Source organism: Onychostruthus taczanowskii, unplaced genomic scaffold (genome assembly GCF_017590055.1).
Source record: "Onychostruthus taczanowskii isolate IOZ18803 unplaced genomic scaffold, ASM1759005v1 scaffold22, whole genome shotgun sequence".
Classification (NCBI taxonomy): domain Eukaryota; kingdom Metazoa; phylum Chordata; class Aves; order Passeriformes; family Passeridae; genus Onychostruthus; species Onychostruthus taczanowskii.
In genome coordinates this window covers 6,714,254-6,739,652 of record NW_024499462.1, presented here as the reverse complement: position 1 = coordinate 6,739,652, position 25,399 = coordinate 6,714,254, and the positions used below count along the sequence as shown (strand labels likewise).

The 25,399-nt window shown below is 42.8% G+C and overlaps 1 protein-coding gene across 1 annotated transcript in view; it reads left to right on the top strand.

The window, feature by feature from the left end:
• Window positions 1-484: 484 nt before the first annotated feature.
• The window catches only part of CDHR1 (cadherin related family member 1), a 45,974-nt gene continuing 21,059 nt past the window's right edge, over window positions 485-25,399 (top strand). Inside the window, exons 1-13 of the mRNA XM_041405078.1 lie at window positions 485-1,248; window positions 1,805-1,905; window positions 2,257-2,782; window positions 3,550-3,645; window positions 10,408-10,553; window positions 11,357-11,407; window positions 12,232-12,321; window positions 12,803-12,889; window positions 14,586-14,702; window positions 16,282-16,425; window positions 18,783-18,861; window positions 21,729-21,829; window positions 23,606-23,809. Of these exons, the coding sequence (XP_041261012.1) occupies window positions 2,722-2,782; window positions 3,550-3,645; window positions 10,408-10,553; window positions 11,357-11,407; window positions 12,232-12,321; window positions 12,803-12,889; window positions 14,586-14,702; window positions 16,282-16,425; window positions 18,783-18,861; window positions 21,729-21,829; window positions 23,606-23,809 (1,176 nt within the window). The 5' untranslated portion in view covers window positions 485-1,248; window positions 1,805-1,905; window positions 2,257-2,721. The remainder of the gene's footprint in view (window positions 1,249-1,804; window positions 1,906-2,256; window positions 2,783-3,549; window positions 3,646-10,407; window positions 10,554-11,356; window positions 11,408-12,231; window positions 12,322-12,802; window positions 12,890-14,585; window positions 14,703-16,281; window positions 16,426-18,782; window positions 18,862-21,728; window positions 21,830-23,605; window positions 23,810-25,399) is intronic.

The window sequence follows — 25,399 nt, the reverse complement described above, 5'->3', positions numbered from 1 at the left end:
AGAGAGGGATCCTACCTTTCCCAAAAATGTTGGGACAGCAAGTACTGCTTTCCTGAAACCCCCTCCTGCCCCTTTTCTTCCAAAGGAGAAAATTCATCAAAATAAGCCTAGATTCATGAGCTGTGTTGGTTTTGATCAAAGTATATTTTCTGACACAAAAAACAACTCTGTCGAATGTTTCTTTGTTAGGTATGGATCTGATTGTGCATAAACACATATTAGCTAGGTTTTCAAACTGTAAGGAGATTAAGAGCTCAAACTCATTGAAATTCAGGAGGGAGGCATTTTGCTTCCTTGGAGATGCAGGCCCTAGAGATTCAGATCCCCAGGGGATGAAACCAGGGGAACAGACAGCTATTAACTTTGACAACAGCTCTCCATCACTTGTTCTAGGAAAATTCTCTGTAGAAAAAAAAAAAAAAGCATGTTGTTGGTTCTGGGTTGAGGAGGCAGATGAGAAGACGTTTAGGTGCTATTTATGTTTTCTTTTGGGCACCATGCAGATCTATTTCTGTGATTTTGTCAGTGGTTTAATACTATTTTTGACAGTGGTGGGATGATTAAAACTACAACAGGGACTAAATTTATATCCATCTTCTATATGTGTATCTGCTCCCACACAGTTTTCAGCTTTGGATCCCCATATCATGAATTTAAATGCACTAAAAATACATTTGTTTTTCATAGTTGCCTGCTGCAGGTTTCCCTGAGCTTTACAGGCCACTCCTGCAGTCACGGATCGGTTCAACATGGAGCTTTTGTAAATCGTGCTCTACAAATACAATCATACAGAGCCAGAACAAAGGTCTGATCCCACAGGAGATGGTCAGAAAGAGATCAAGATATCAAAGAGCCTTCTCCTGATTTAACTTCCAAGCTTCTGGCAGGTGATAATGTAGTGCTGAACTGAACCAGGGATTGCATCTGTGTTGTCACATTTGTTAGTCATCAGTAAACCCAGCCTTCATTAATTTGTCTCATCCATTTGCAGCCTTCTTTTGCCCTCTTTACCATTCTCTGGTAAATTCCATTACGGGTGATGAGTTTTGTTAATATTGGCCGAAGAGTTTTGCTTTTCTCCTTTGGAGAGCCTTACGGCTGACCTGTTCTGCAGGCAGAGGTGTCCTGCCAGCAGCACTGTGGATCCCAGGGGATCTGCAGGTGCCCACAAGCCACAGCATGGGAGCAGCACAGCACTGTCTGCAGCAAAGGCCTCTCCCATGGCCCCCTCCCATGGCATTTGTCAGGGTAAGGTGCACTATAAATGTGTGACAGGATCCAACTGTCAGCTCCTTCTCTAGGAAAAATATACTGGAGCTGCCCAGCCTGTCCCTCCTCTCCATGAGTGATGAAAGCAATCCCTGGAGCCCTGCCCATCTTCAGCTCTGCACCCCACAGGGCTGGGAGGGGACACTCTGTCTGTGGGGTCATGCCTGGGGAACAATCACCTGCTCCCTTCTGCAGCCTTAGCAAACAATGATAAAACATGGGTGACTGAGGGAGCCAAAGCTTCCACTGCTGCCCTGTGTGAAGCTGCTTCCTGCCTCTGCACCTGCTTTCAGTGTGCCCACCTCACCTGTGCCACTGCAGCCACCCTGCAAGGGCCACTGCCACCCAGCATGTGCAGCTTCTGCCATTTTTTAAAGCACTGTCATGGGGAACTCTTTGACTGATCAGTTCCTTGGACATGTCTTTGGCTCTTAACCCAGAAAACTCCATTAACACACCCTTAAAGAGCAAGTGCTCTGCTGCAGGTCAGGTTTAAACAGCTCAGCTCCAATGTAAACATCTCAGTGCTTGGCAGCCAGGTGCTGCAGGATCGCAGTCACAGAATCACCTGAGCTGGAAGGGCCCACAAGGGTCATTGAGTCACATACTGTCACTGATGGAGCGCCTTTCAAACAGGTTTGTATTTTTAGTTATGTATGTTTTATATGTATTTTTAGTTAGTGAAAACACTTTCTGTATATCAAACCAAGCAATTTGAAAAAGCTGTTCTGTTAACTTTTTCAGTGTGTTGATGGTTAAGCACACTTCTCAGTATGTTGAAAATTTCCTGCTGAAAGTGAAAGATGCTTTCAGCAGTTCATGCTGTTTAGAATTAAATGATCAGGCCATCTCATAAAAAGAACATTTTGACTTCTGCATTTTTAAGATGCAATGTTGTGTATTTTTTTGCTATCAGAAGTGCTTTCTTTTAAATTGTAACAATAATTTCTATTGTTTTTGCTAATGCTAGATTTTCTTCTTTTGTAGTTTGTCAAGATTACCAGAGCTAAAATGAAAATAAACTTCTTTTAGTTCTTAAAAACAGGTAACTGCCTTAGAGAATTAAAGATAGAGTTCAGAAAGAAAACAAATTTCTACTTTACCTTCTCCCTGACTTGTGTGTTTGGACAGCAGAAATACAGTACTGAAAGCAAAACATGAGAGTTACAGTGATTCCTCCAAATCTTGTCTCAGAGATGAGTTCCACAGCTCCCTGCAAAGTAATTGGTCTAATTAGGTGGTAGGAAGGAGCTTCTTTAAATTCCTCAGAAATTAAGACGTGTCATCCGCTTAACATCTTAGCATCTGTTACTGCCTCTTCCACATTTCTCTGCTACATCAGTCTGAAGGGCACTTTCCTGGACATTTCAGAGAGATAAAAATAAAAATAAATAAAACCAACGAAAACCAAGCCCTTATAACACAGAAGAAGTTGGCTCTTTCTTCAGTGGGATGAAGCATGTAAGGCATTTCACCCCCTCCTTATTTCTCAGTTTGGTGCATGTTTGCCTGGGTGAGTACAATAATCACTTTTTAAAGTAAATTATAGGAGAATACAAGCATAACCTTAAATCCTGTAGTTATCCTTACTGATGTGGTAATGTTGTTCTGAAATATTTTCCATGGCAACTGGTCCTTGTGCAAATGTTACACTCTGTGTTTATATACTTGCAGTTTTATTTCAAATGGGCTATTTTGAATCTCTAACAGTCAGTCAGTAGAATGACAACTAATTTGTTGTTTTTTGTTTTGTTTTTTTTTAAACTTTGCTGTTGTCTGGCAGCAAGTAAGTATTTAATTATGGCTAATTGCTCATGTAGTAGGCATAATTTTAAGGCAGGATGTGCTTAGAACACTGGGTAAGAATACTGGGTAAGGTACTGAGGCACTGGGAAGTTTCAGGCTTGTATGTGTAGAGGAGAGAAGAGGTGTTCCATCACTGCAAGCTGAAAAAGTTCATTTTTCATTGAAGATGTCTGGAACTGGTTGAGTTTTTTTAAAGGAGATCCTGCTATTTGTGTTGTTTCTGTTGATTGGGGTTTTTTTGTATACTCTATTTCTTGCTGTGTAAATATTGGCAAGGTGGCACATAGAAGTAATTTTATTAAAAATATCTATACAGATACAGTTCTGAAAGTCCATTGCAGCAACTGGGTGTGTTATGCACTCCTAGTATTCCCTAAACAGCTCCTGTTTACTGAGAGTCAGTTAAGTGAGACAGCCAAATAACTGTCACCTACAAAATGCTTTTGTTTGGCTTCTGTTTTGTTTTAATTGCAGTTCAGGCAAATTATGCCCCCTATTTCTTTGATAATGGAGCCAGAAGCACAAACGGGAACATGGCACTTCTCAGCCTTTCAGAGGACACGCCTGTTGGTCAGTATTAAAATTTGTATGTTTGAACTGTAAAACTTGAATTGCTTGCTCTTATGTTTAACATATATATTTTCTTGTAGGTTGCTGTTGTATGCTGTGATCTTGCATGTTTTTCTCTCAAGCTTTTAATTGGCCTCGATTTAAAATGACATGTTTGAATTGTAGCTGCAATTTAAAACATGAATTCTAGCTCCCTCTTTTTTTGTGCACCAGTCTATTCACAGCTTCAGAGCACAGAGCTTTGGGGTCAGAAATAAATTCGTGGTGAGAGGCTTCTAACAAATTCTGTAAATGCTCATGAGAAGAAAGCCTAGTTTCTAGTAATTTTATCAGCCTTCATAAAAACAAGCTGTACATTGAAAAAGTAAGGGGCATGACTTTTTCTAAACACATTTTTAGTATTTATGTACAAATGGTAGAAAATGTTTCCACTTGCAGTGAAAATTGTTTTGTCTAAATAACTGATGTTTTTTAAAAACATCAGTTTTGTTTTATTGAAAATTCAAAAATTGAGACAGTTTTCAGATTTCAGCACTCTAAGGCATGTCTATTTATGCTTCTTTTAACTGTAGTTACACTAAGGAAAGTTAAATAAGAACAAAAAGTGATTTATAATCAATATTTTCTGTGGGGGAAAAATAATCTCCTAAGACCTAAACAATTACATAAATACGTGATGAACATCACCTTTACTTCAAACTTTGCCCTGAGATTTTGTTTAGGATTTTCTTCTATTCGTCTGTAGCTTTCACAGGCTAAATCAGAAAAATATTTAGTTAATGCAAACTGGGTACCAAAGCACCCCTTTACTCGTACAGGGAGGAGAGATGTATCTGCACAGGGGGTGCAGCCAAACACCCCCTCCGGGGGCTTAGGCAGCTGGGGAAGGCCAGGATGAGGGAGGGATCAGAAGGCACAGCCTGCTCTGCAAGCCTGACATTGCCACCCACGCCTTCTTAAAGGAGACCAAGGTCACTCTGCGCTGGGAAGGAGCTGCCTGGGTTTGCTCAGTCTCCATTTCTGACCCAGTGCTGTTAATGTCATCCAAGACCCACACTGGGCCTGCTAGAGGGTGGGGAGGGGGTATTTGGAAGCAGCAAATTCTCCTTTACCTGCTCAGCTTGACAAGAGGAGGGGGCGATGGCAGCACAGAGTGTAGTAGTGACACATCTTGACAATTAACTTAAAAGGAGCTTGCTGATGATGCAGCAGGAATTTGCTACAAGCTTGGTCAAGCTTAATGCCAACCTCAGCTTGAATGCCAACAGTAATGTAGTAATGTAGTGGCACTTACAAAAGCCAGAGGCAGACCAAGGAGCTGCAATTTTTGCTGTACTGCTGCCTGGATTCTCATGGAAACCACACTTAGTTCAGCCTTGGCAATCCCTATGGTTCTGCTGATAGCTGGAGCCAGATTAGCCAGTGGAAACACTTGTCCAAGTGTAGACAAGGCTGTAATGCCAGACAGCCACAAAATGGGACCCCAGCTCTGTTTGTTTGGGGTGGTGCTTGCCAGCTCTGCCACTGAAACTGCAGGAGTACAACTCACTTGCCATCCAAGTCCCACTCCCTGGTGTGCTGCCAGCCTCTGCCTGCCACCACTGGGAGCCTCCAGGCACCTGCACGGGGATGAGGAGATAAAGATGGCACAGAGCCACAACATGAGCAAAAATGTCCCTCCTGTCAGGACTGCAGCACCACATGGTCTCTCAGATGACAGCACTCCCTGCAGCAGTGAAGTACAGCAGTATTTTCCACTGCATCTGATCTGGTGTTCCAGCAGCCAAAAAAAGGACAGTGTGCCTCAACAAACAGCAAAACAGCGGTGTAAGGGATCAGAGCCTGTGTTAGTGCTCTCCTAATTAGCCTGAGTAAGAATAATGAGATATATGTGATGGGCTTCTGTGTGTGCTTTTGTAACATTAGCAACCAGACTAGGAGCATAGAGGTCTCTGGAGAGTTTGTGCTTTGCTTGCAGCAGTGATAAAGCTCAGGCTGCTCTTTCTTGAGAACTGCTATGCTTCCTGCCTACTAGCTTCATCCAGAATGTGCTTACATGTGTTTAAATTGGATGGCTTGTACTTCTAATTTGATGTGTGAATGTGCTTTAAAAGATGAGAGAAACAGCTTCTCTCTGAAAGCTCCAAAAGACCTGTAGAAACCCTTGGGAAAGAGAGATAAGACCTTACTTTTGAGAAGGCCACACAGCTTCCAGTGCTTCTCTGGGCTAATTCCCATAATACCTTGACAAACAGCTCTAAGTACTGCAGGGTCCTCTCTTCTGAAAGCACTTTCAGAACTTCCATTGGAACATGGTTGCTTGGGACTTGCTTAATGCAAACTGCTGCTGCCCATGTCAGTGTAGTCACTCCTTGGGGAGGCTTTGGCAGAGACAGTCACAGAGAAGGGCACAAACAGCACTGACACTTCAGTGCTGCAGTGCTGGGTGTGCTTTCAGCTTTGTACAGGGCAAGAGGATCAGAGTTCAATCATACCGCAGCCAGATCTTTGTGCCAGAGCTCCCTGCTAAATGGCTACCAGGCTGGCCCTTTTCTGTGCCACTGCAGAGGAGAATATTGCTCTTCATCACTTGCTCTGATCTGCTACAGAAGCAGGAGCAGGAATCTGGTCTCCCATGTTCATGTGCAGTCCCGAGCATCCACACTCCTTCAGTCATCTCTCAGGTTGAGCAGGATGATCAGTGACAAAACAGGGGAACTAAAACTTCCATGTTTGATTCTGGATAGCTTCACTCAGGTTTATATGCTGCAAAAATGGACAGGTTGCTATTAGATCTTCCCTGTCCTTACATAAAGTTTGGAGTCGTGGGCATGCTTTTCTTGGCGGCAGCTGGTGTCTGATCTGTGCAATGCCACAGACAGCAGCTTTAATAAACCTCCAGAAATTTTACAGTCTTTGACCCTGCTGAGATTGCAAGTGGTTGGCAAAGTAGTATGTGTTAGTTTTATTCCCAGACATCTGTAGGCAAGGCACATGAAACATTTTGGAACACTGAAAGGACATGAGTCTATGGACAAGTCTATGTGTGGCTGTAGAAAAAGACATTGCAGCTCTGCAGCTGTGTGAACACATCAAATTCATTACCATTCTCGTATCATCCTTAAGTTGACCTTCTTTTCCCTTGTCCAGTTTTCTTATTTACACAGGGTTGTAACTTGTGTACCAAGTTATCATAAAACCAGCATTTCTGCATGAATGCTTAAAGGTACCTGCAGATTCCCAAATCCTATTTATTGCTGCAGGGCTAGAGACCCCTCAGAGTAAGAGGGGCCAGAGCAGCAGCAGCCCCTTTCAGTGCCAGATTCGAGAAGATTGGGAGGAGCTATGAACTGAAATAGCAGTTGGTGTTTGTGGTTTGGTGGGGCAGGTGGGTAATTAGCTCTTTGCATGTGTACATACAAAATGTGCGTGTGCTCCTAATCAAGGTCTTAAGGCAGGAGTGGGATGCTATTTCAAGTTGTTTGTTTCATCTTACCTCATAATCCCTGTAAGCCTCGTGGTGGGGACACAGTGGGGCTGGGAACAGCTGCAGAGCAAGGGATTGAAGCATACTCAGAAGGCCTAAGTTCATTACTCTCTCAAAGCCCAAACATCCTCAGGGCTCTGTAGACCTCTGCATGATCTCCTTGCATTTCCCTTTCTGGTTTTTTTCCCTTGCCCCCAAGAAGGCACTTCTCCCATTAAAAGCCAGTTTGCAGTGGCAGTTCTTTGATCAAAGCTACAGTTGCCACCTCCCTCCATCCTTTCAGCTTGCCCTGTTCATACATGCTGCTGGTCTCCTTTCTTTCCGTCACTCACAGCTGACTGAGGAGAGCCTTCCTGTCCCCTGTACTACCTATCATTCTTTCCTTGTTTCTGTCACCCTGGTCCACCTCTAGGAAAGCTGGGAGCTGCCAGAACAGCAGTGTTAAGCACAGCCTTCTGCACTTCAGAGGCAGTGCCAGCATGCACAGAGCAAAGCCCCCTGCAAAGCCGAGTACTGCACAGAGATGCTCTGAGAACTCACAGGTGTTGCAGCCTTCAATTTTGTTTAGATTCTTCTGACAGAAACTGCAGATACATCAGAAAATTGCACTCAGAAGGCTTGTCCTTGGAGTTGGTTGCCATGGGTTCTGCAGGGACATATTGCTGCTGTCTGTGGGGTGATGGTTTGGGCCCCATGCTGAGCCCTTGCTGCCATATCCCATCTCTCCAGGACAGGCACTGGGTATCTTTTGGCTGCTGCTGATGCTACCATGTCTCTGCTTTGCCAGCTGGTTGGTGCACCAGGGTGCAGGGAGGGAGCAGGAGTCACCTGGGCATGGTCCGGAAGGAGCAGTAGCAGGCAGTGAGCGGGCAAGAGGCTTTGGAGTAGTCATGTTGTGTGTCCATGGCCTCCAGGAGCCTGTGCTTGGGGTGAGCTTGGTGTGAAAACAGCTGTCTGTAGCTTTAACTGTCCATCTCCTCTTCTGCTGGGGAAGCGGGCCCTTGGCTCAGACAGGTGGAGAGAGACATGTGATCCTGGGCAAGGCAGTATTTGCTGTGACTTTAGGAACAGAGGTGTCCTGTCCTGGGAGCATGGCCACTCGTGTCCCTCTCAGCATCTTCTTAACAGTTGCCAGCTGTGGTGGCAAAGGACAGTGGCAGGACTGAGCACGAATCCAAAATGTGCTTGGCTTGTTTAACTGACAGGGGAGGGATCTGATTGCTGACTGTTGCACAGCAGAGAGGGAGAGCGTGCCTTCAATGAGAAAGCAAAATCAGTCCCAGAGCCCAGGGCAGAAACTGTGATTAAATTTGAGTCAAAAATGGAGCAATGGCATCATGAGACAGCCATTTAGCCCAAGTGGCAGAGCAGAGAGCAAATGACTTTTAAGATGGAAGAGGAAAAACAGAGTGAAAAAGCCTGGCATGGCTCCTGGGAGGAAGCCACAGGAGGAAGCAGCAAGGACTCCCCAGGACTCCCCTGTCCCAGCCTGCTGCATCATTCCCTGGGTACTCAGAGTATCCAGCTCTCCTAACTGTGGCATTTGCCATATCCTCAAGTGAAGACTCTTCTATTTCCATATTTTTATGATATGGAGAGGGTATTTACTTGGTATCCTCTGGTAAGATTTTTTCTGTCTTTTTCATTTATTTCCTTTTCAGCAAGTAGAGGCTGCACACTGAGAACAGATTTTTAATTGGCATTAACGCTGTGGTGAGAAGTGTTCCTGGGGGTGTTAATGATATGGAGGGTACTGTGCAGTGAAATTACAATTTGGAAAAAATAAGGAATTATAATGAGTTAGAAAATAAATTTTGATCCACAATCTTATTTAAAAGGCATGTGAGTATTTTGTATTATGAAAATTGAAGTATCAGCTTTAGCTAAAAAGCAGAGAGTCCAGTGTAAAGATCAATGAAGTCCATCATTACTTGCTCAGAAAGCTCAGTAATCTCAGTCTGTACCAATATCAATGTTTCTGCTCACATTTAGCAGCAAGAAAGTTCCTGTCTTCCTTGTAAGAACATTATAAGAAATGTAGGAAAGGATACTGAGATTTAAAGAACCAGTCCAGGTTCAAATGGCTTCACATAAACTTTCAGTGTGTTGTTCTCCAGCCCTGTAACCTCTGAGGAGTGGTTTGCATATGTGCTGCTGGTACTGGTATTTCAGGGCAGCCACAGCAGAGACCTTGTGCCTGGTGGTTGCTCTCAGGCTCTAAGAGAGCCCAGATGTGGTGTCCATCCTGTTTCTCCACAGCACAGAGAGCACTGCTCAGCAGCTGCTGCAGACATCCACACAAGCTAGAAACAGGCAGGACAGCCAGCATTGTGTCAAGTGCAAGGGACAGGAAAAGGTAGTAAGAAGGGCAGAAAACAACTGAGATGTACAGACAAGTAATGACCAAAAAAACCGCTGCTTTAAAGTACTATATTTATAAGGATATCAGTGGGATGATGACAATTGACACCTTAAATCTCCAACTGGACCCAGCTGTGATATTAAGAAAAAGCTTTTGAGAAACAAGAATAAATAAGTCTGTGCTGGTGCTACAGAATCCTCCAGTTTTCAAATTTCTCTCTCTTATATAGATAGTTGTGTCAGGAAGCAGGTGTCCTTTCAGAATAATATTTTATATCAGTCCCAGTTAGTTCCTCTCCTTTCATTTCCTTGTACAGAGTTGTCACAGTCAGAAGTGTCTCATCATACTGCTTGTTGTCTTTCCTTAATAATTTTCAGGGATCACAGTTACAGATGTGTTGTCATTTTCCATTCTGTTTTGTGGGAAAAGTACAAGGAAAAGTACAATTTTGTAGTTTTGTGAACTGTTTTGCACTTGCCAGATTCTCTGCATGCTAGTTTGCAGTTCTGATGTTCCTACAAAGAAGAGGTGTGTGAGGGCCTTTTGGTGCTGCTGGGATTGTCACCCACTTGTGCAACAGCATCACTTCTTGCTCAGCTGGGCTGAGAGCTGGCAAAGAGCTTGTCACCTATGTAAACCCTTGGGTATGAACAGTATTGACCTGGGTGCAGCTCCACAGGAAAGGGCCTAAAGTGACAGAAACCAGCACCGATGAACTCAATTTAACCAGCTGGCTAAAAAGTTGCCATCAGGACTGTTGAACTGTCTGCTTATCCATATTTCCCAGTAAGTGGGCTTGGTTGGCAAAACCTTTTCCTGCTGCAGAGTAGCCAGGTTCCTAAGGAACAGACCAGTGGAACACTCAGTGATTGAAACAGCCACAGGGAAATGCTGTTGAATATCAATTTTTCAGGTACCCACGTGTACACTCTGAATGGAACTGACCCAGAAGGAGATCCTGTGACGTATGGCCTGACCTATGAAGCTGGATCAAGGCGTTACTTTTCTGTTGACAAGAATCTTGGAAATGTTACTTTGATCGAGGAGCTTGACAGAGAGGTACAATCAAATGGCACCACTCCAGGTGTTTGTGGAAATCCTTTCCGTTTAATTTGATCTGAGGCTTTGAGGGACAAGGCCAGTTTATTAGCCCCTGAAGCGTGTAATATACTTTGCAATTCTAAGACATTATAGTTCACCCATCATGTTGCATTCCAGTTGACTTGTGCCACTAACATTGCTATCAAATTTTTCAGCAGCTGTCTGTCCAGCTTTTGTCAAAAGAGAAGTATATTCTTTATTTCTTATCTTCCCCCACCCACACCCCATCAAGAGCTTAGGGGCAGCTACAGTCATCAAATCCTCAGACAGGGGACTCTCCTGTCATTAGGAAGAAGTAGAGATTTGTGTAAGCAGTGTTTCAGGACAGTCCTCTAGTGCATCATGCTGGTTAAAAATGCCTAAAGCCAGCCTTATTCTGGGAAGAAGGCAATGAACCCTTCATGTCTCCTCACTGAGAAGCTTACACTATATTGAGTAAACCCTTTAAAAATCTATACACTAATACAGAACAATTTTGAATCAAAGTGCCATTTTGGGGAACATTTCTTGAAAAAGGTGACTGATTTTTATGAGCACTTTAGGAAGCAAGAGGGATTACCAGAGCAACCATCTCCTGACAGTAGCCACAGAAGGTTCAAGGAGCTGGAGATTCTGAGGAGTCTTCCTGGCCTCTGCTGGGATTGCTCTGTGATATTAGTTGTTACTTTCATCTGCCTGCCTAGACAGGTTTAAATCTTCAGTCCCTTTTCCAATCAGGAAAAACACCATCTCTCTTACAAAAGAATTTTCTTCATTTACAGAAGGAAGATGAGGTTGAAGTTATTGTCAGTATTTCAGATGGCCTGAGTACAGTAAGTATTTAATTATGCTGTAGCTTGTCAAACTGTCTGTCCTCACATACCTACTCCTATTAAATTACCTTAAAAGGACCATCTCATTTGATCAGAAAACATAATCTCATTAGAGCCTTACCTCCTGTTCCAAGAGCCACTGAACTCACAGTTACTCAAGTCTCACTTCATCTCCTTGCTCAGCTATTTGAGGATAATTACAATGAAGTGTGAGCTGAAATACTGACTTAGCAGCCTGCAGAATTACAGCAGCTTCCTATGAAATTTCACTGCCAGCACGGTCGGATTTGTGCCGAAGATCTGGAGGCTTTTTGGAGAAATGTGTGACATTATAGGAACTAGTGTTGGGTGCCCAAGAGCTGCCTGTCCTCACCCCCACAGTGTTTCTCCAGCATGATGTTAAGAAGATTTGCTCAGGCTAAGGTGGTGGGGGGTTTCTTGTCTGCTGCTAGATAAAGCTTTGCTCATGTCTAATTAAGGACTTATCTGAGGCACTGAGCCTCCAGTCCTGTTTCCACAGATTTTCTTGGCATTTTTAATTTATGGACTGATGCTGTCAGGGCCAGGATGGCAGTCTGACAGTAGGAGGATGTGGGTTTCATCACTAGAGGTACCACAAAAGTGGGACCCTCTTCTTATCTACGAGACTGGATAAATCTAGAGCTCTTCCTCGTCTCAAAGAAATTAATTGAGGTTATTACAAGAAATGTTTGGGATGTTCCAGCCTTCTACAGGCACAACTGCCCTGGAAATCTCTGTAAAAAGGAAATAATGGGATTCATAAATAAAGGGAGTAACAATATGCTCTTCATATTCTACTCCAGGTTTCTGAAAAAGTCAGGATCCTTGTAATGGATGCCAATGATGAGAGCCCAGAGTTCATCAATACACCTTACATAGTCCAAGTCCCAGAGGTTGGTGAAGTTCCTTTGCATACTGGAAATGTACTTCTATAGGATGTAAACAGGGGCTAATGTGTTTTCAGTAAAATAACAAGTTGGGCAGGACAGACTTGCATTCTCTTGGTTTAGGGTTTGGGTAGATATTTCATATTCACTGCAAACTTGGGGAATAAGTCTGTAGGTACTTAAGGTGTGCTATTTTTGGGGTAAGTTCCAAGATGTGAGTCAATGTGAGTTTTTAGAATTGACTACAGGAATAGGATACAGCCAGTTTCAGCTAAAATGTTCTGTTATTTTTATTTCACGAAGTGTTTCTTCTTGTTTTCCAGTTTTAATCTCTTCCCTCTTTCCCTTCTGCTCTCTGCTTCCCTCAGTGCTTTTACATTCTTTCTACCATCACTCTCTTTCTGCCTCCCTGCATGCTCATTTTTCATGTCTTTTACCTCACCTGGTTTTCTGTTTCTGTGTGACTGCTAACTCTTTCTGGTCACAGAACACCCCCTCCAGCAGCAGTATCTTTAAGATTGAGGCAATAGACAAAGACACGGGTTCTGGAGGAAGTATCACCTACTTCTTGCAGGTAAAGTATTGTCTGTACCATCACAAATCATCTCTCATTTACTGTGATTTCAGAAATCAGATTTTAAAAATATTTTGGGGGTTGAGTGCACTGCTAGTGCCTATAGTTTTGTACCATGCACAAGAAAATAAGCCTTGGCAGAAGGGGTGTTGTCTGATTGCAAGCAGCCAAGGGTGATCCAGCAGGCAGCAAGGGGAGTTGGAGTTGCCACTGACAATCCTGTGCTTACCAGCAGGACCCCTCATGGCAGGGCTCTTACTGACACTTCTTTTGAAGAGCAAGATTAGCTGGTAATCCTGTATGTTTATGGGATTTCTAAAACATGAAATAGCTTTCTTTAGGGAGCAAAACACACTGGAAACATAAATGTGCCCTTTAGTGTAGCAGGCTGGTGCATAATTGATACCTAGATCACAGTGTGAAATGAGAGGTACTGAATCTTCTCCCTGCCAAAGCAGTGACTGCCTGAAACCATCCTCTCAGTTGCTGCCCACTGGTGAAGAACTGAAAGGGCTCCAGATTTAAAGCTGAACTTCTGTATTAGAGATCTTCTGTATGCCACAAGGGCAATTTTTTGCATTATGTCCTTCAAACTCCTTCTTCCTACAGGCACTTTAATCCAGGTTATCTGCAGTTCCCTTTATTCAAGAGGAAACATGAAAAAAGCAAACAAAAAACAAAGCAAATTAATTGCAATATTTAATTTTGGATAAGAATATGGAGACAAGTGAGAAGATATTTACATAGCACTAAAGCTAATCCTGTTAAGAGCTTGGGCATACTGTGAAAGAACACCTTGAGTCTCTTGTTGAAATTTAGCTTTGGTTTCACAAATTATGATCCATATGCAGGATTCAATTTTGCACAGGGCTTTTTCCAGAGAGCTGATAGTCTATGAACGAAAAGACAGCAATTTCAAAATTCTATGTCTAGTTTATAATATATTTGTGTGGCAAAAAGGATAATAAATATGTGTATTTGTTGAAAAAATCTTGCCTTGTCTTTGGGCACAGTCTCTGCGAATCCTCAGGTTGCACAGAAAAAACCTCTCCATAAGTAAGATAAAGGCAGGTGGTGATGTCTGCTGAAATGGCCAAGATTATCTGACTATGGCCATTGTGTCTGGATACAGGGGCAGAGGTGTTTGTACAGATATCTCCAGTTCAGAAGAATAGAGGAAGGCATTTTTTTAGGCCTCTTTTAAAATCAGATGTCCTTTAGATTTTGCTTGTACATCACAAAATCACAAGGCCACCACTGTGTTTGACAATAGTCTATACATGCAACCTTCCTGCGTTTTTTTTAAACCAGTAGAACTTTGAAACACTAAGGGGTAACACCATTTATTTTTTTCTTCCTTTTCACTTCATCTTTTTTTCTGTTAAGTCTCCCTACCTCTTTCCATGCAATTAACTGAGTTAATCAAAAGTGTAAGATTTCACAATGAAATACTAAAAGATTAAAAAAAAAAATCTACATTACAAGTAACTGATGTATTCTGAATAATGAGAGACGTGTGGCTGGTTCATGAATTGTTCATAAACACACAGAGGTGAAATTCATCAAATACATTATTCACCCAAACCGTGTCATTATTCTAGTCTTCTCCCTTAGCAGATGAAATAAAAGATGAATCCCTATGGCAATCCTATCTCCATATGTGTAATCTCTGGCTGGTTCTTTTCTTTTCCTCTAGAACATCCATGCTAATAAGTTTACAATAGACCGTCACAGCGGTGTCCTGCGCATCAAACCAGGGGTCACCCTGGACTACGAGAAATCAAGAACACATTTTGTTGTCGTTGTAGCCAAGGTAAAAGGCTTTTATGTGAGACCAGAGGAGGTGGGGTGTTGTGCTTGAGTGGGACCAATTAGTTTGAGTACAAGTGCTGCTGAAACATGAAGGCAGCAGAGTTACTCCTTCTGTAACATCTGGAGGTGTCGGAGGTAATGTGGAAAGGAGGGGGAGGAAAGGTAGCAGGTGTCTGCTGCTGAACAACATCTGGAGGATTTGGGAGGGGGTTTCCCACATTTCATTCATGTCCCCTGTGCCATGGGACTCACCTAGAAGAGAAGGGTTGGTGTATCCAGCCCTGCCTTCAAGAGGCATCAGCCTGTGAGCTCAGGGCTCCTCATGCTGCCCAGAACACAGCCCTACCACCACAAGGACAGACCCCTGGCAGGCAGACACACAGTCATTACTCCCCACAGTAAGACACAGGGCACAGCTAGACCCAGCACAGCACAAGTGATTGATTTCTTTTCTGGAAATATCGGTGAATGTTTCTTTTTTTCACTTCCTTGCTGCCTCGTGGCAGGAGCTTATTTAAATCCTGCAAATATTGCTGCACATCCCTTCTTGCCACTCTCTTTCCCAGAAGTACTGTGCCTGTGACTGCACATGCTAACAGGCATTAAAAGCTTATAGATTCTGAAGTCTCTCACAATCCTGTGGGGACTTGTCACACAGACTCACATGGATGGAAAGAGGGCAGTTTTGCTGTAACTTATGGGGACTTGGAATTGCTCATATTTTTTAAAAATGTATGGACCATTTCATGTATTTTTAGCCAAGGTTCATTTGAGGAGAAGTAACAAAATTTGGCTTAAATTCTACCTTTGGGACAGTAAGGAAGAAAAAAAATCAGTTTATCTTTTAAAAGAATTGGAATTTTTAGAATAGGTACTGCAGACATGTTGAACAATTTACACTCTTCCACACCAGCATGACTACTGACCTACAGCTGGTGCTCTGAGACTGAGGGTGTTAAAAGCTTCTGAAATAGCAAGTTGTCTTCCTAATTGGCTCTGCTGTACCAGTCGTGCAGAGCTGGTTGTACCAAGTCCCCAGAGACTGCTTACACAGTGTGGCTGTCTCGCAGGTTTTGGCTGCACAGCTCCTCTGTGCTTGCACTTTATCACATTGGAGTTCCTAGGAGACTTTGAGCATGTACACTGTTTATTTCCCTCCAGAGATGCACTACCTTTCTACTGTGCACTGTCTTGTGTTCATGACAAGACTCTGTGTGGGATGAAAAGTTGTAGACCTTGGTCATTAACTTTTGCATCAGTTTCTAGTGTTCTTTTTTTCCTGAAAAAGCCCTTGAATTTCCTGCCCCTTCTATAAAGATCATTTATGACTGCATATATTGGCTAATCACTTTTGTGATTAGCCAATATATGAGGCACTGCAAGCTGTTTTCCTAAGCAGAGGGAAAGCAGGACAAATGGAAAAGAGAAGGGAATAGGGCAGCACAGCTTAAATCTATATGTTCAGAGAGGGAAAGAATTCCTGGAACTGTGCTTCTGAAGGCTCATGAGGTCCATGCAATGCCTTAGCTGATTTGCTGGCTTGTTTCAGCAGAGGCATCTGACAATGACTTCTTTTCCAGGACGGTGGTGGGAAGCTCAGGGAAGACAACAAAGTCTTTTCAGCCACAACAACAGTTACTATAAACGTGGAGGATGTTCAGGACACTCCTCCCATGTTCATCGGGACTCCCTACTATGGATATGTCTATGAGGACACGCTCGCAGTAAGTTCTGGTTTTCATACATGGGAGACCAAGTACAGCCTTTCCCATCTTGCTCAAGATGGCCCTGAGGTTTCTGGCATAGGCTTTACTGGAAATAGGACCTAAACTCTGATTTGATTCCTAGGTGAACTGAGCTGACCAGATCTTCCTGACACTTGTTGTTCCTTATGTCTACTGCAAATTTGCCATGCAAGGCTTCCTGTTATTTTCATTGAAGTCAAAAAGGATTCTGCCCATTTACCTGGTCTAAACCCAGACAGTGACTAAGAGCTCTTCTGTAGCTCAGAGCTCCAGAGGCACTTGGCTGAAGGCTTAGCAGACTGCCAGTCACCTCACCTGAACAGATCACGCTTAAAAGCCTTTGTGTGTCTGTTCACTCTCTGGTCTCGCAGTGCTTTTATTTTCTATCTCAGATCAGTCTACTAGCAACAGCTGGTTGTACAAGGTGCAGGCAGAATTTATGTTCAGATACTCCAGACTCCCTGTGTTGTCCCATGGACATCACCTAGGGAGAAGCAACTTGACATCCCCAAAATGCAGGATGCTTTCTGCTCAGTGATGTCGGGTTAGGCAGGATGGGCCAGGAAGGCCTCCTAGGCCTAAACTCAACCAGATTATCAGTCAAGCAGGGACATAATTAGGAGAACCAGTCATTTTCAGCCACATATTCTTGAACCTGCAAACTAATGAATTTTTTCTATATCTAACCAGTGACATGATTGTGTATGGATCAGCTTTCACCCTGATCCATAAGATTTAATTACAATTTTCTTCATATATAGGACAAGAAATGGTATCTACCCATGAAATTACCCAACGTTAGACTATTGATCAGTTTAGCAGTGTGATTGCACTCTGCTCATTTGACCTTCCCTTGAGTTTCTGGAAAGATTGTCTTACCTTTCTGTCCAGAAATGTGCACTGCAGCCCATGCATGACTCTGTACTGCAGTTCACTGCAGAGGCTGTTACATTTCAGCAGGGCAGAGAAGTAATGCTCATGGACTTTGCAGGTGTTTAAAATGAATGATATTATGTGTATTGATTTATTCTGCATAGTTACATATAGATCTTGAAATAACTATCAGGTGCACACAGGAGTTAGTGTTTACTATGGAAATGAGAATCAATAAATGTTAATTACATCCAGCTTGAGCTCATAATTTACAGCATTATGATATAATGATGGAAGCACGAATCAGTCCTTCCCTGTGTGGGTTTTGCCATTAGAATGAGCTCCACAGAGAAAGAGGCAATAGCTGATTTTAGTGGTGTTTGTGCATTTGGTGTTAATTTTGTAAACTTGCTTCTTTTCTCCTTGGTGGAGTTGTCAGGATTTACAAGTACTCTGTCACCTTCAAAGGGACTGCACTGCATTTTGCCCAGTAGGCAGATTTTATTGCTGCTTCCAGCATAAACTATAATAAACACAGTTCTGTATTTCCAGTTGCTTTAACAGAGCCTTGCTCTTGTTTGAAAAATTCACTCTAGGGTTGTCATGAAAATGTTCCTTGTTGCCATTTGTGATTCACTGACAGTTACTTCAATGTTCCCCGGTTCTGCAGCCTCAAACAGTAACACTTTAGTTCAGAGGCCTGAACTGTACAGCTCATTGCCACTTGGGTGAGCATTTTGATGTGACACTCATCATCCCTCTGAGCTGATAGAAGCAGTCACATGAGCAAATGCTCCTCAGTGCACAAATTCTGTACGTATGGCCCACGGCCATGTTACTTGTGCAGAAAGACAGACAGTGAAAGTTTAAGGGCAGTTAAATCACCATCATTTTCATCACAATTTTATGCCCTAGATGTTCTTTGGGCCAAGTTTCTCTTTGACCTCTGTTTGCTTCTACTGCCTCTGAACTTAATTAGGCAGGACCAAAGTGACCCAATGACTTCTTGGCAGCTGCCTGTGTCTCAGAATACTGTGTGGCCATGGGACACAGGAGCCTACAGAGTGGTCATGGGACACAGGAGCCTACAGAGAAGCAGCCAGAGGGAATCTTGGTAGTGCTCCAAACTAAACTTTGGGTTTCAGATTGGCTGCTCCAAATCCTCTCTCCACATCTGTGGCTCCAAGCAGGTGTCCTTGGCCTCAGCTCCCAACCATTCCTGTGACCAGCCAGCCCCCAGGGCTGAGGCATCCATGGCCACGCAGGGTCTGCAGCCATTTCACACCCAGAGCAGTGGGCACTGGCCCTTTTTGTGCTCCCCATATGGCACAAACACAAGTCCCCACTCTGCCCCCAGCACTTCACTGCAGAAATACTTACAGGAGTTCCATTTATTAATGTGCAGTTGCAATTTCACTGCTCTAATCTCGGCACACAGACTGTGATTTCCTGTTTCTCTCCAGGGCTCTGAGGTCCTTACTGTTGTTGCTCTTGATGGAGACAGAGGAAGGCCTAACAGTATTCATTACTCCATCGTGAATGGTGAGTAGACTTGTCTTATATGAAATTTGAAGGGCACTCAAAACTCCATCTGGCATTAAATTAGAACAGAATATGCTAGAGTTTAATAAAGCTGAGACAAAATCTCAGGAAATAATGTCGGGTAGCTCAAACAACTTCAGGGCCCTGTCTAGCAGAGAATAGCCAAGATTCAATTCAGTGAGTTTTAGTATCTTCTTCACAGAACTGTGCTTGGAGCTGTTGATGTTGCTAATTTGTTAGGCATCAGTAGCCTGCTTGTCATTTCAGAAAGTGTAAAGGGAGATGCATTCACTCTTCTGAGCATCTCTATCACTTAATCTGGGAGGTGAGATAATTCATTGGGAGACCGAGACATGGCATTTGGAGAGATATTTTTATTAATACAGTGATGAAAGTGGCTAAACAGTCAAACCTCTGATTACTTGGAAGAAATTATATTTACCAGTGGAGAGACATTGGCTGTACACTGAAGTGGAAGAAAACAGATGTTATCAGAAGATTAATGCCTTCCATGAGCTATTCTGAGAGTGTCTGTCACACATCTTTTAATAGCATAAGTCTGAAACTTAGAGGAATTGGTGATTCATTAGGTGGTGAAGACAACAGCTTAGAGCAACTAAACTCCAGGCTACAGCTTTGGGGATTTTGAGTTTTATACACTCTCCCTTCCAAAACAAGGCTTCTGTAGCAACTGGGCACCCCAACTCACAGGTGTGAAAGATCCCAAAACTTCCTGAGAGAAATCTGAGGTGTAGTTGAAGAGCTATGGAGTAAGTGCTTCATTGTGTTAAGTGATCTAAACAGCCAGAACAGAGAGATACTCACAGCTGAGTTTTGTGTTGGTGTGGGATGAGACCCATGCTGAGGTTCCTTCTTAATGTGAAGAAATAAACAGGTAAAAGAAAGGTAGAAACATCGAGGAAAAGAGAGTTGCAGAAGACAATGGATAAAAAATGAGAAAAGGTAAAAAGAAAGATGCAAAATGAGGAGGAAGAACAAGCAAGTGGCATGAAAATATGCTAAACAAGGGAGAAATTAAGTAAGGAGAACAAGTGAAGGCAGAAGAACCAGGGAAAATCTCAAAGGGAAGTAAGATTAATGAGAAAAGATACAGGATTGCCAAAGAAAATAGAGAAGGACCAAAAGGCTTCTCTGGGATAGAAAAAAAAAAGATAAGTGTTTAGGAAAGAGTGGGAAAGGAAGATGAAAGGGGATAACAGATAAGTAGAACAAAATATAACTTAATGGGGAGCAGGCTTTTCTCATGCCCATTAACAAAGGGCTTTGTTTGTGTGAAATGGAAAAAAGGGGAAGGGAATATGCTTTTAGTGCATAGAAAGTTGAAAAACAGAGAACAGAAGATTGCAACATGTTTCTGCCCCTGCACCTCAGACACTGGCATTATTTTTGACAAACCATTATTCCAATAACTGCAGGCTGGGATGTTAAAGAACAAGAAAACACTAACAGCAAATAGGCAATTGTTTGTTCTTAATAAGCATGTGTTATCCCAGGAGTGTGGAATAATGATAGGAAATGCTCCAATCTTCTGGCCATGCTGTCTTGAGGAACATACATACTGCTAAAAGTATTCCAGGTTACCAGTCTCCCTGGGATAACTAGACAATAACATGAAGTGTGGTGGTTTGAAACCACTATTGACTTAAGCTTCTTCTCAATCAGAATGTATTTTGCAGGCCAATGTATCTTAATAATTGGGTATTGTGAGTCAATATCTGTTCAATGTTGTGTCTAGAGTGCTTTAATGAAGTTGCAGTTATTGTAGGCATTAGCAGAAGAGGATACTATCGGATGGTTTAAAAATCAGCATTGGAAATAAGTTTGAGGAAAAGAACAATGACTGGGCTTTCAGGTCATCATCCTTTATTTCTGAAGGCTTGATCTCCTACATTTAAAGGGATTTCCTCTCTTTTCCTTTCAATGGTAGACTGCCACAAAGCACAGGATGTAGCCAATACTTTACATGAGGCACCATCAGGGCTGCCCTTCCTGGGCATCAGCCTGCCCTTGCCTGTGATGTGAGATGGTTCCTGACATCCTGGTGAGACACTGCTGCCTCTCTGCAAGCTGGCATTTGCTTCAGCACAAATACACCAACCTCAATAAACTGCTGCCTGGAACTGGTATTCTCTCCAGATCAATGGAAGTTGGGTAGCAGTAGCAAAGTCAGCCTGCAGCCCTGTCCTGCCTCTGTCAGACTCTGCCTCAGTTCAGAAACCTTCAGCTTTACCCCAGTTACTCCAAAAAACCCTTTTTGTTCAGGGCAGCCTTGCAACAGGCTGAAAGCTTTTTTTTGACAACTCAGTGTTCAAGACCAGAAGACACTTCTCCAGAGATGCTGTCTGAGGGAAGTGACTGTGTTTCTTTTTGGCAGGTTGTCAGGCTTCTCACCTTAGCTGATATTAGTGAGAGAAATGTTCTTGTTTCTCAGAGACTTAATTAAGCATTTGCTAATTACAATGACAAATGTCTATTTTTGTCTAAACCAGCATATAAAGAAGGCAGCATAATAAAAACTAATACCAAATTTGCATGCCTGGATGCTGAGACTTGAGGGGGGCCCAAGCAGGATGGGAAGAGGAAAATGCTGACAGCTGCCCATAAGGGAGGAACTCCACTGTGTCATTCTTGGGGAGGAAGCCCTTTTAGGCACTCATCTGTGTCTTCATCTCACTGTGACCAGTCATAGAAATCCTTCATTTTTGAAGAGTGGCTTCAGATCTACTGATACATATGGATACACATATGGACTAAGATGTGCTTAATGAAGTGTACAGTTGATTTGCCCATGTTGTTCAAAGAAAGAAAGTGTGGCATGCAACCAGAGCATCTTGTTTTCATTGCAGGAAGTGAAGGTTCATTTGAAATCAGCAACACAACTGGAGCCATTTCTGTGATAAAAAGCCCAAATCAGCTCAAGAAAGAAGTGTATGAACTAAAAGTTAAGGTAGGTACTGTGGCCACTTTAAGACTATTGGGCTAAAATGCCATGAGTAGGCATGATTGTCCAAAATTGTTCAATTTATAGCTGGCTTTACTTGTTTCAGAAATTACCTCCCATATCTGAGCAGAGTGCCAGATAGTATAAAGCAGCACTAATTGGTTTTGTTGGGATGTTGGGATATTATTGTTGGGATATGTAGTATCTCAAATTAACTTTGTTCAAATGAAATCATCTTGTCCTTATTTCATCTCTGAGGCTAGAGAATCAATGTCCTTTACGGTCCATAGATACCTGTTCTCTGTGTTTCCAGATTTTATTGCTAAACTGGGAATTAATGTCTTGAAACCTCCATGTTATGAGATAGGGAACAGTCAAATCTATGACTGGTAATAGGACTGGGAGAGACCATGCAGCGTCATGTCAGCATCCACTCCTGAGGCACTCATCAGCCACACACAAATACATGCTCACACCTTGATGAGCTAACACCTCCATGAGCCAGTACTCATGTGACAGGCTGTGTTATTTTAAGCAGTTTCTAAAGAAAAAGTGTTTAAAAAATGTAGAATTAAATTGTGAAGACTGTATCAGTTTTCTTCAGCACATTGGAACTGTATATTATTGTTGTGGCAAGGACAATACTGACTTAAAGGCAGCTTTGAGGAGTTGCACACTGCCAGAACCAGTGTGTAGCACCCCCAAGGGCACTTGCTCGCTCCTGGGCTCAAGCAGGGCAGGTACAGGTACAGCTACGTGGGAGAACATGGAATTATCATGGGCTGAGTTAAACTCAGGCACCATTTCTTCCTCTATCAGCTCTGCTTCACTGCAGTCTGCTACCACTCCCCAGAATGGGTTAAAAGCCTTGCAGGCTTTTCTGATCTCCTAATTATGTATGTATTGTGTAATTATGTATGTGATGACCCAGAGCTCATGCAGGCTGCAAAAGCTGCTAGAGGAGCTAAAAGGGTGTTATATTACCCAGCATATACAGTGACAGGCACCTCAGTTGCCAGACTAGTGCCTTTGGAGAAAGTGCCTTTGGTTTTGAGCCCTTTGAGCAAAAAGGCATGTTAGATATAGCTGTTGGGACAAAAACACCAGCCAGTTTCTGTCCTGGCAGAAACAATGTCTCAGGTTCAATCCAGTGAATCAGGCCGCATGTTGCAGTTGTTGAAACCCAGACAGATTTGATCTTATGGGTCAGAAAAATACCAGCTAGGTTTGCCTGTCTGTCTAAACTATATGCACCTTAAATTAAGCTCATCTAAACACCACAGCAGAATTTTAAATTGGAGACTAAATCTCAAAAAAAAAAAAAAATGCACTTTTTCAAATATTTAGCTAAATGCCACAAGTAGAGTTTTTCTCACAGTATTAAAGGCTGCAGTCCTTGCAGCAATGAGACAATGAACTGCCTGTGGTACCACAGCAAATTTAAACATTGTCTTCTTTTTCTATTCTATCAACACTTTAGGCAAGCAATTACCTTACTTCTATTGGATTGTTTTTAGAGAACTGTTTTCACCTAGAGTGATTTACTAAGATGACAAAATTAGAGAGAGAATCAACTGGGGCTCTACTGGGAGTGGTTTATTACCATAATCTTCTAATCATCATAAACTCCAGTGTGAAATGGACTTAGGTTTTAGAGAAATATAAGTCTATGAATCTTCCTGGAAGTCAGAGTGCTTTGTACATGTGGAATAATACCTGAACATGAATCTGAAAAAGGAGAAAAATGCTTCATCATTCTTTTCTTCCTCTTGCCTGCTGCAGGCATCAGAAGTCAGTCAGGAAGGTGACATCTCCGAGCACACATTTGCCATGGTGACCATACGGGTGGTAGACCTCAACAACCATCCACCAACGTTCTATGGAGAAAATGGTCCCCAGAACAGGTTTGAGCTGACCATGTACGAGCATCCCCCAGAGGGTGAGATCTTACGGGGACTGAAGATTACAGTCAATGATTCAGATCAGGTAAATGGAAACTATGCACTTTCAGTTTTCCTGTCCTGTTTTCCTAAAGACTACAAAGAGCTCTTGGATGGAGAAATGTCATTTTACACATTCAACTCTTTCACCTGCATGCCCTAAAAGCCTAGGACAGACAAAGTAGTGGTAGGGTCCAGTATCACAGAAAGATTGAGCCCAGGAGTTCAGTTAGTCTGTCATGCACTGTTATGCCAATAGGAAGGGTGGTCCTAAACCTACTACCCACGTCTTGTGGCCACTGAAGTTGAACAATCCTTGTGAACTTCCCTAACTGCTGGTTGTGTTCATTTGTTGCCAGTGTATTGTCTGAGAACATACTCCCTTTGAAGATTTTCTTGGAGGTTCCAAGCCCTTTAGTAACTTCAGGTGCAATTACTATCTGCATCTTCTTCTGGCCCTTATATTACAGTCAGGGTCTGCAGTGCATGCTTTGATTAATCATTCCCACTGGAATGATATTTTAGGTACTCTTAAAAATTATGCCCAAGTCAAACTAACTCTTACCAGATCAAGGAAAAGGAAAGAAGATTCCATCCATCTCAGCCTGCTAACTGACCTGTGATGCCTGTAGGTACTATGGCAGTGGTTGCTATAGGGACCCCTAAGCTAAATACTGTATGAATGACATCCATCTGAGTTAGCCTCTGGTTAGGTAGTGACAAGAAAAAAGCTTAATGCAGCTGAGAATTGTATTACTATTGGAAAGAACTCTCTTCTGTAACAGTGCTCAGTATTGTGCTGGTTTGATGGTATTGTACTTTATCAAACCCACTGGCTTCTTCCCCCTCCCTCCTGCTGCTCTGCAGCAAGCAGATAAATGACTGCTTTCAAAGCAGTGCTATGTCTATCCTGCTATTGTCATGGGAGATGGTGCTGCAGAATGGGAGAAACAAAACCCATCTCTTCTCTTTAGAGATAAAATATATATCTAGGCTGACAAAATATTCAGGCTGCAAGTTAGGCTATAAAATAAGCAGAAAACACTGATAAATACACTGTATAGATTTCTCAAGAAGCTTCCTAGTAGAGTGTAAGGCATCACTCTAGGGGGGGTGGGTTGCTTTTCTTCTAAGACACAGAAAGCAATGTTTTCCCTTCTATCCAAGATGATTCTGTAGAGAAGAAAATTAAACGTGTGTCTGTCTCTGTCACAGCTGCTAGAGACTCTTTCTTTTGGGGAGTGGGTGATCCAGGTGAGGAGGAGGAGGAAGCTGTGGTTAAGGTCTGGTTTAGGCCTACAGATTGATGGAAACGCCATGCTTACTTGCAAAAAAATTACACAGAAATTTCTCTCCCAGACCTCTTCAGCATGGCTTAGGACTCAGTGCTGCCATTCCTTCAGTCATTCCTATGTCCCATGGCTGTCTGCTTGGAGACATGCAGAGGCATGGCTGGTTCTGAGCAGATCTGGGTTCAGTGGACATCAGTGGCAGAAATCACTCAGCTGTTGGAGGGAGCAGTTCTCTCCCTATCCCATGCCACCCTTCTAGTCATGTACGATCCCAAGTGCCTCACACTTTGTATGACTTTGTCAGACTGTACTGTCAGACTATCCACTCTTCCCATCAGCACTAT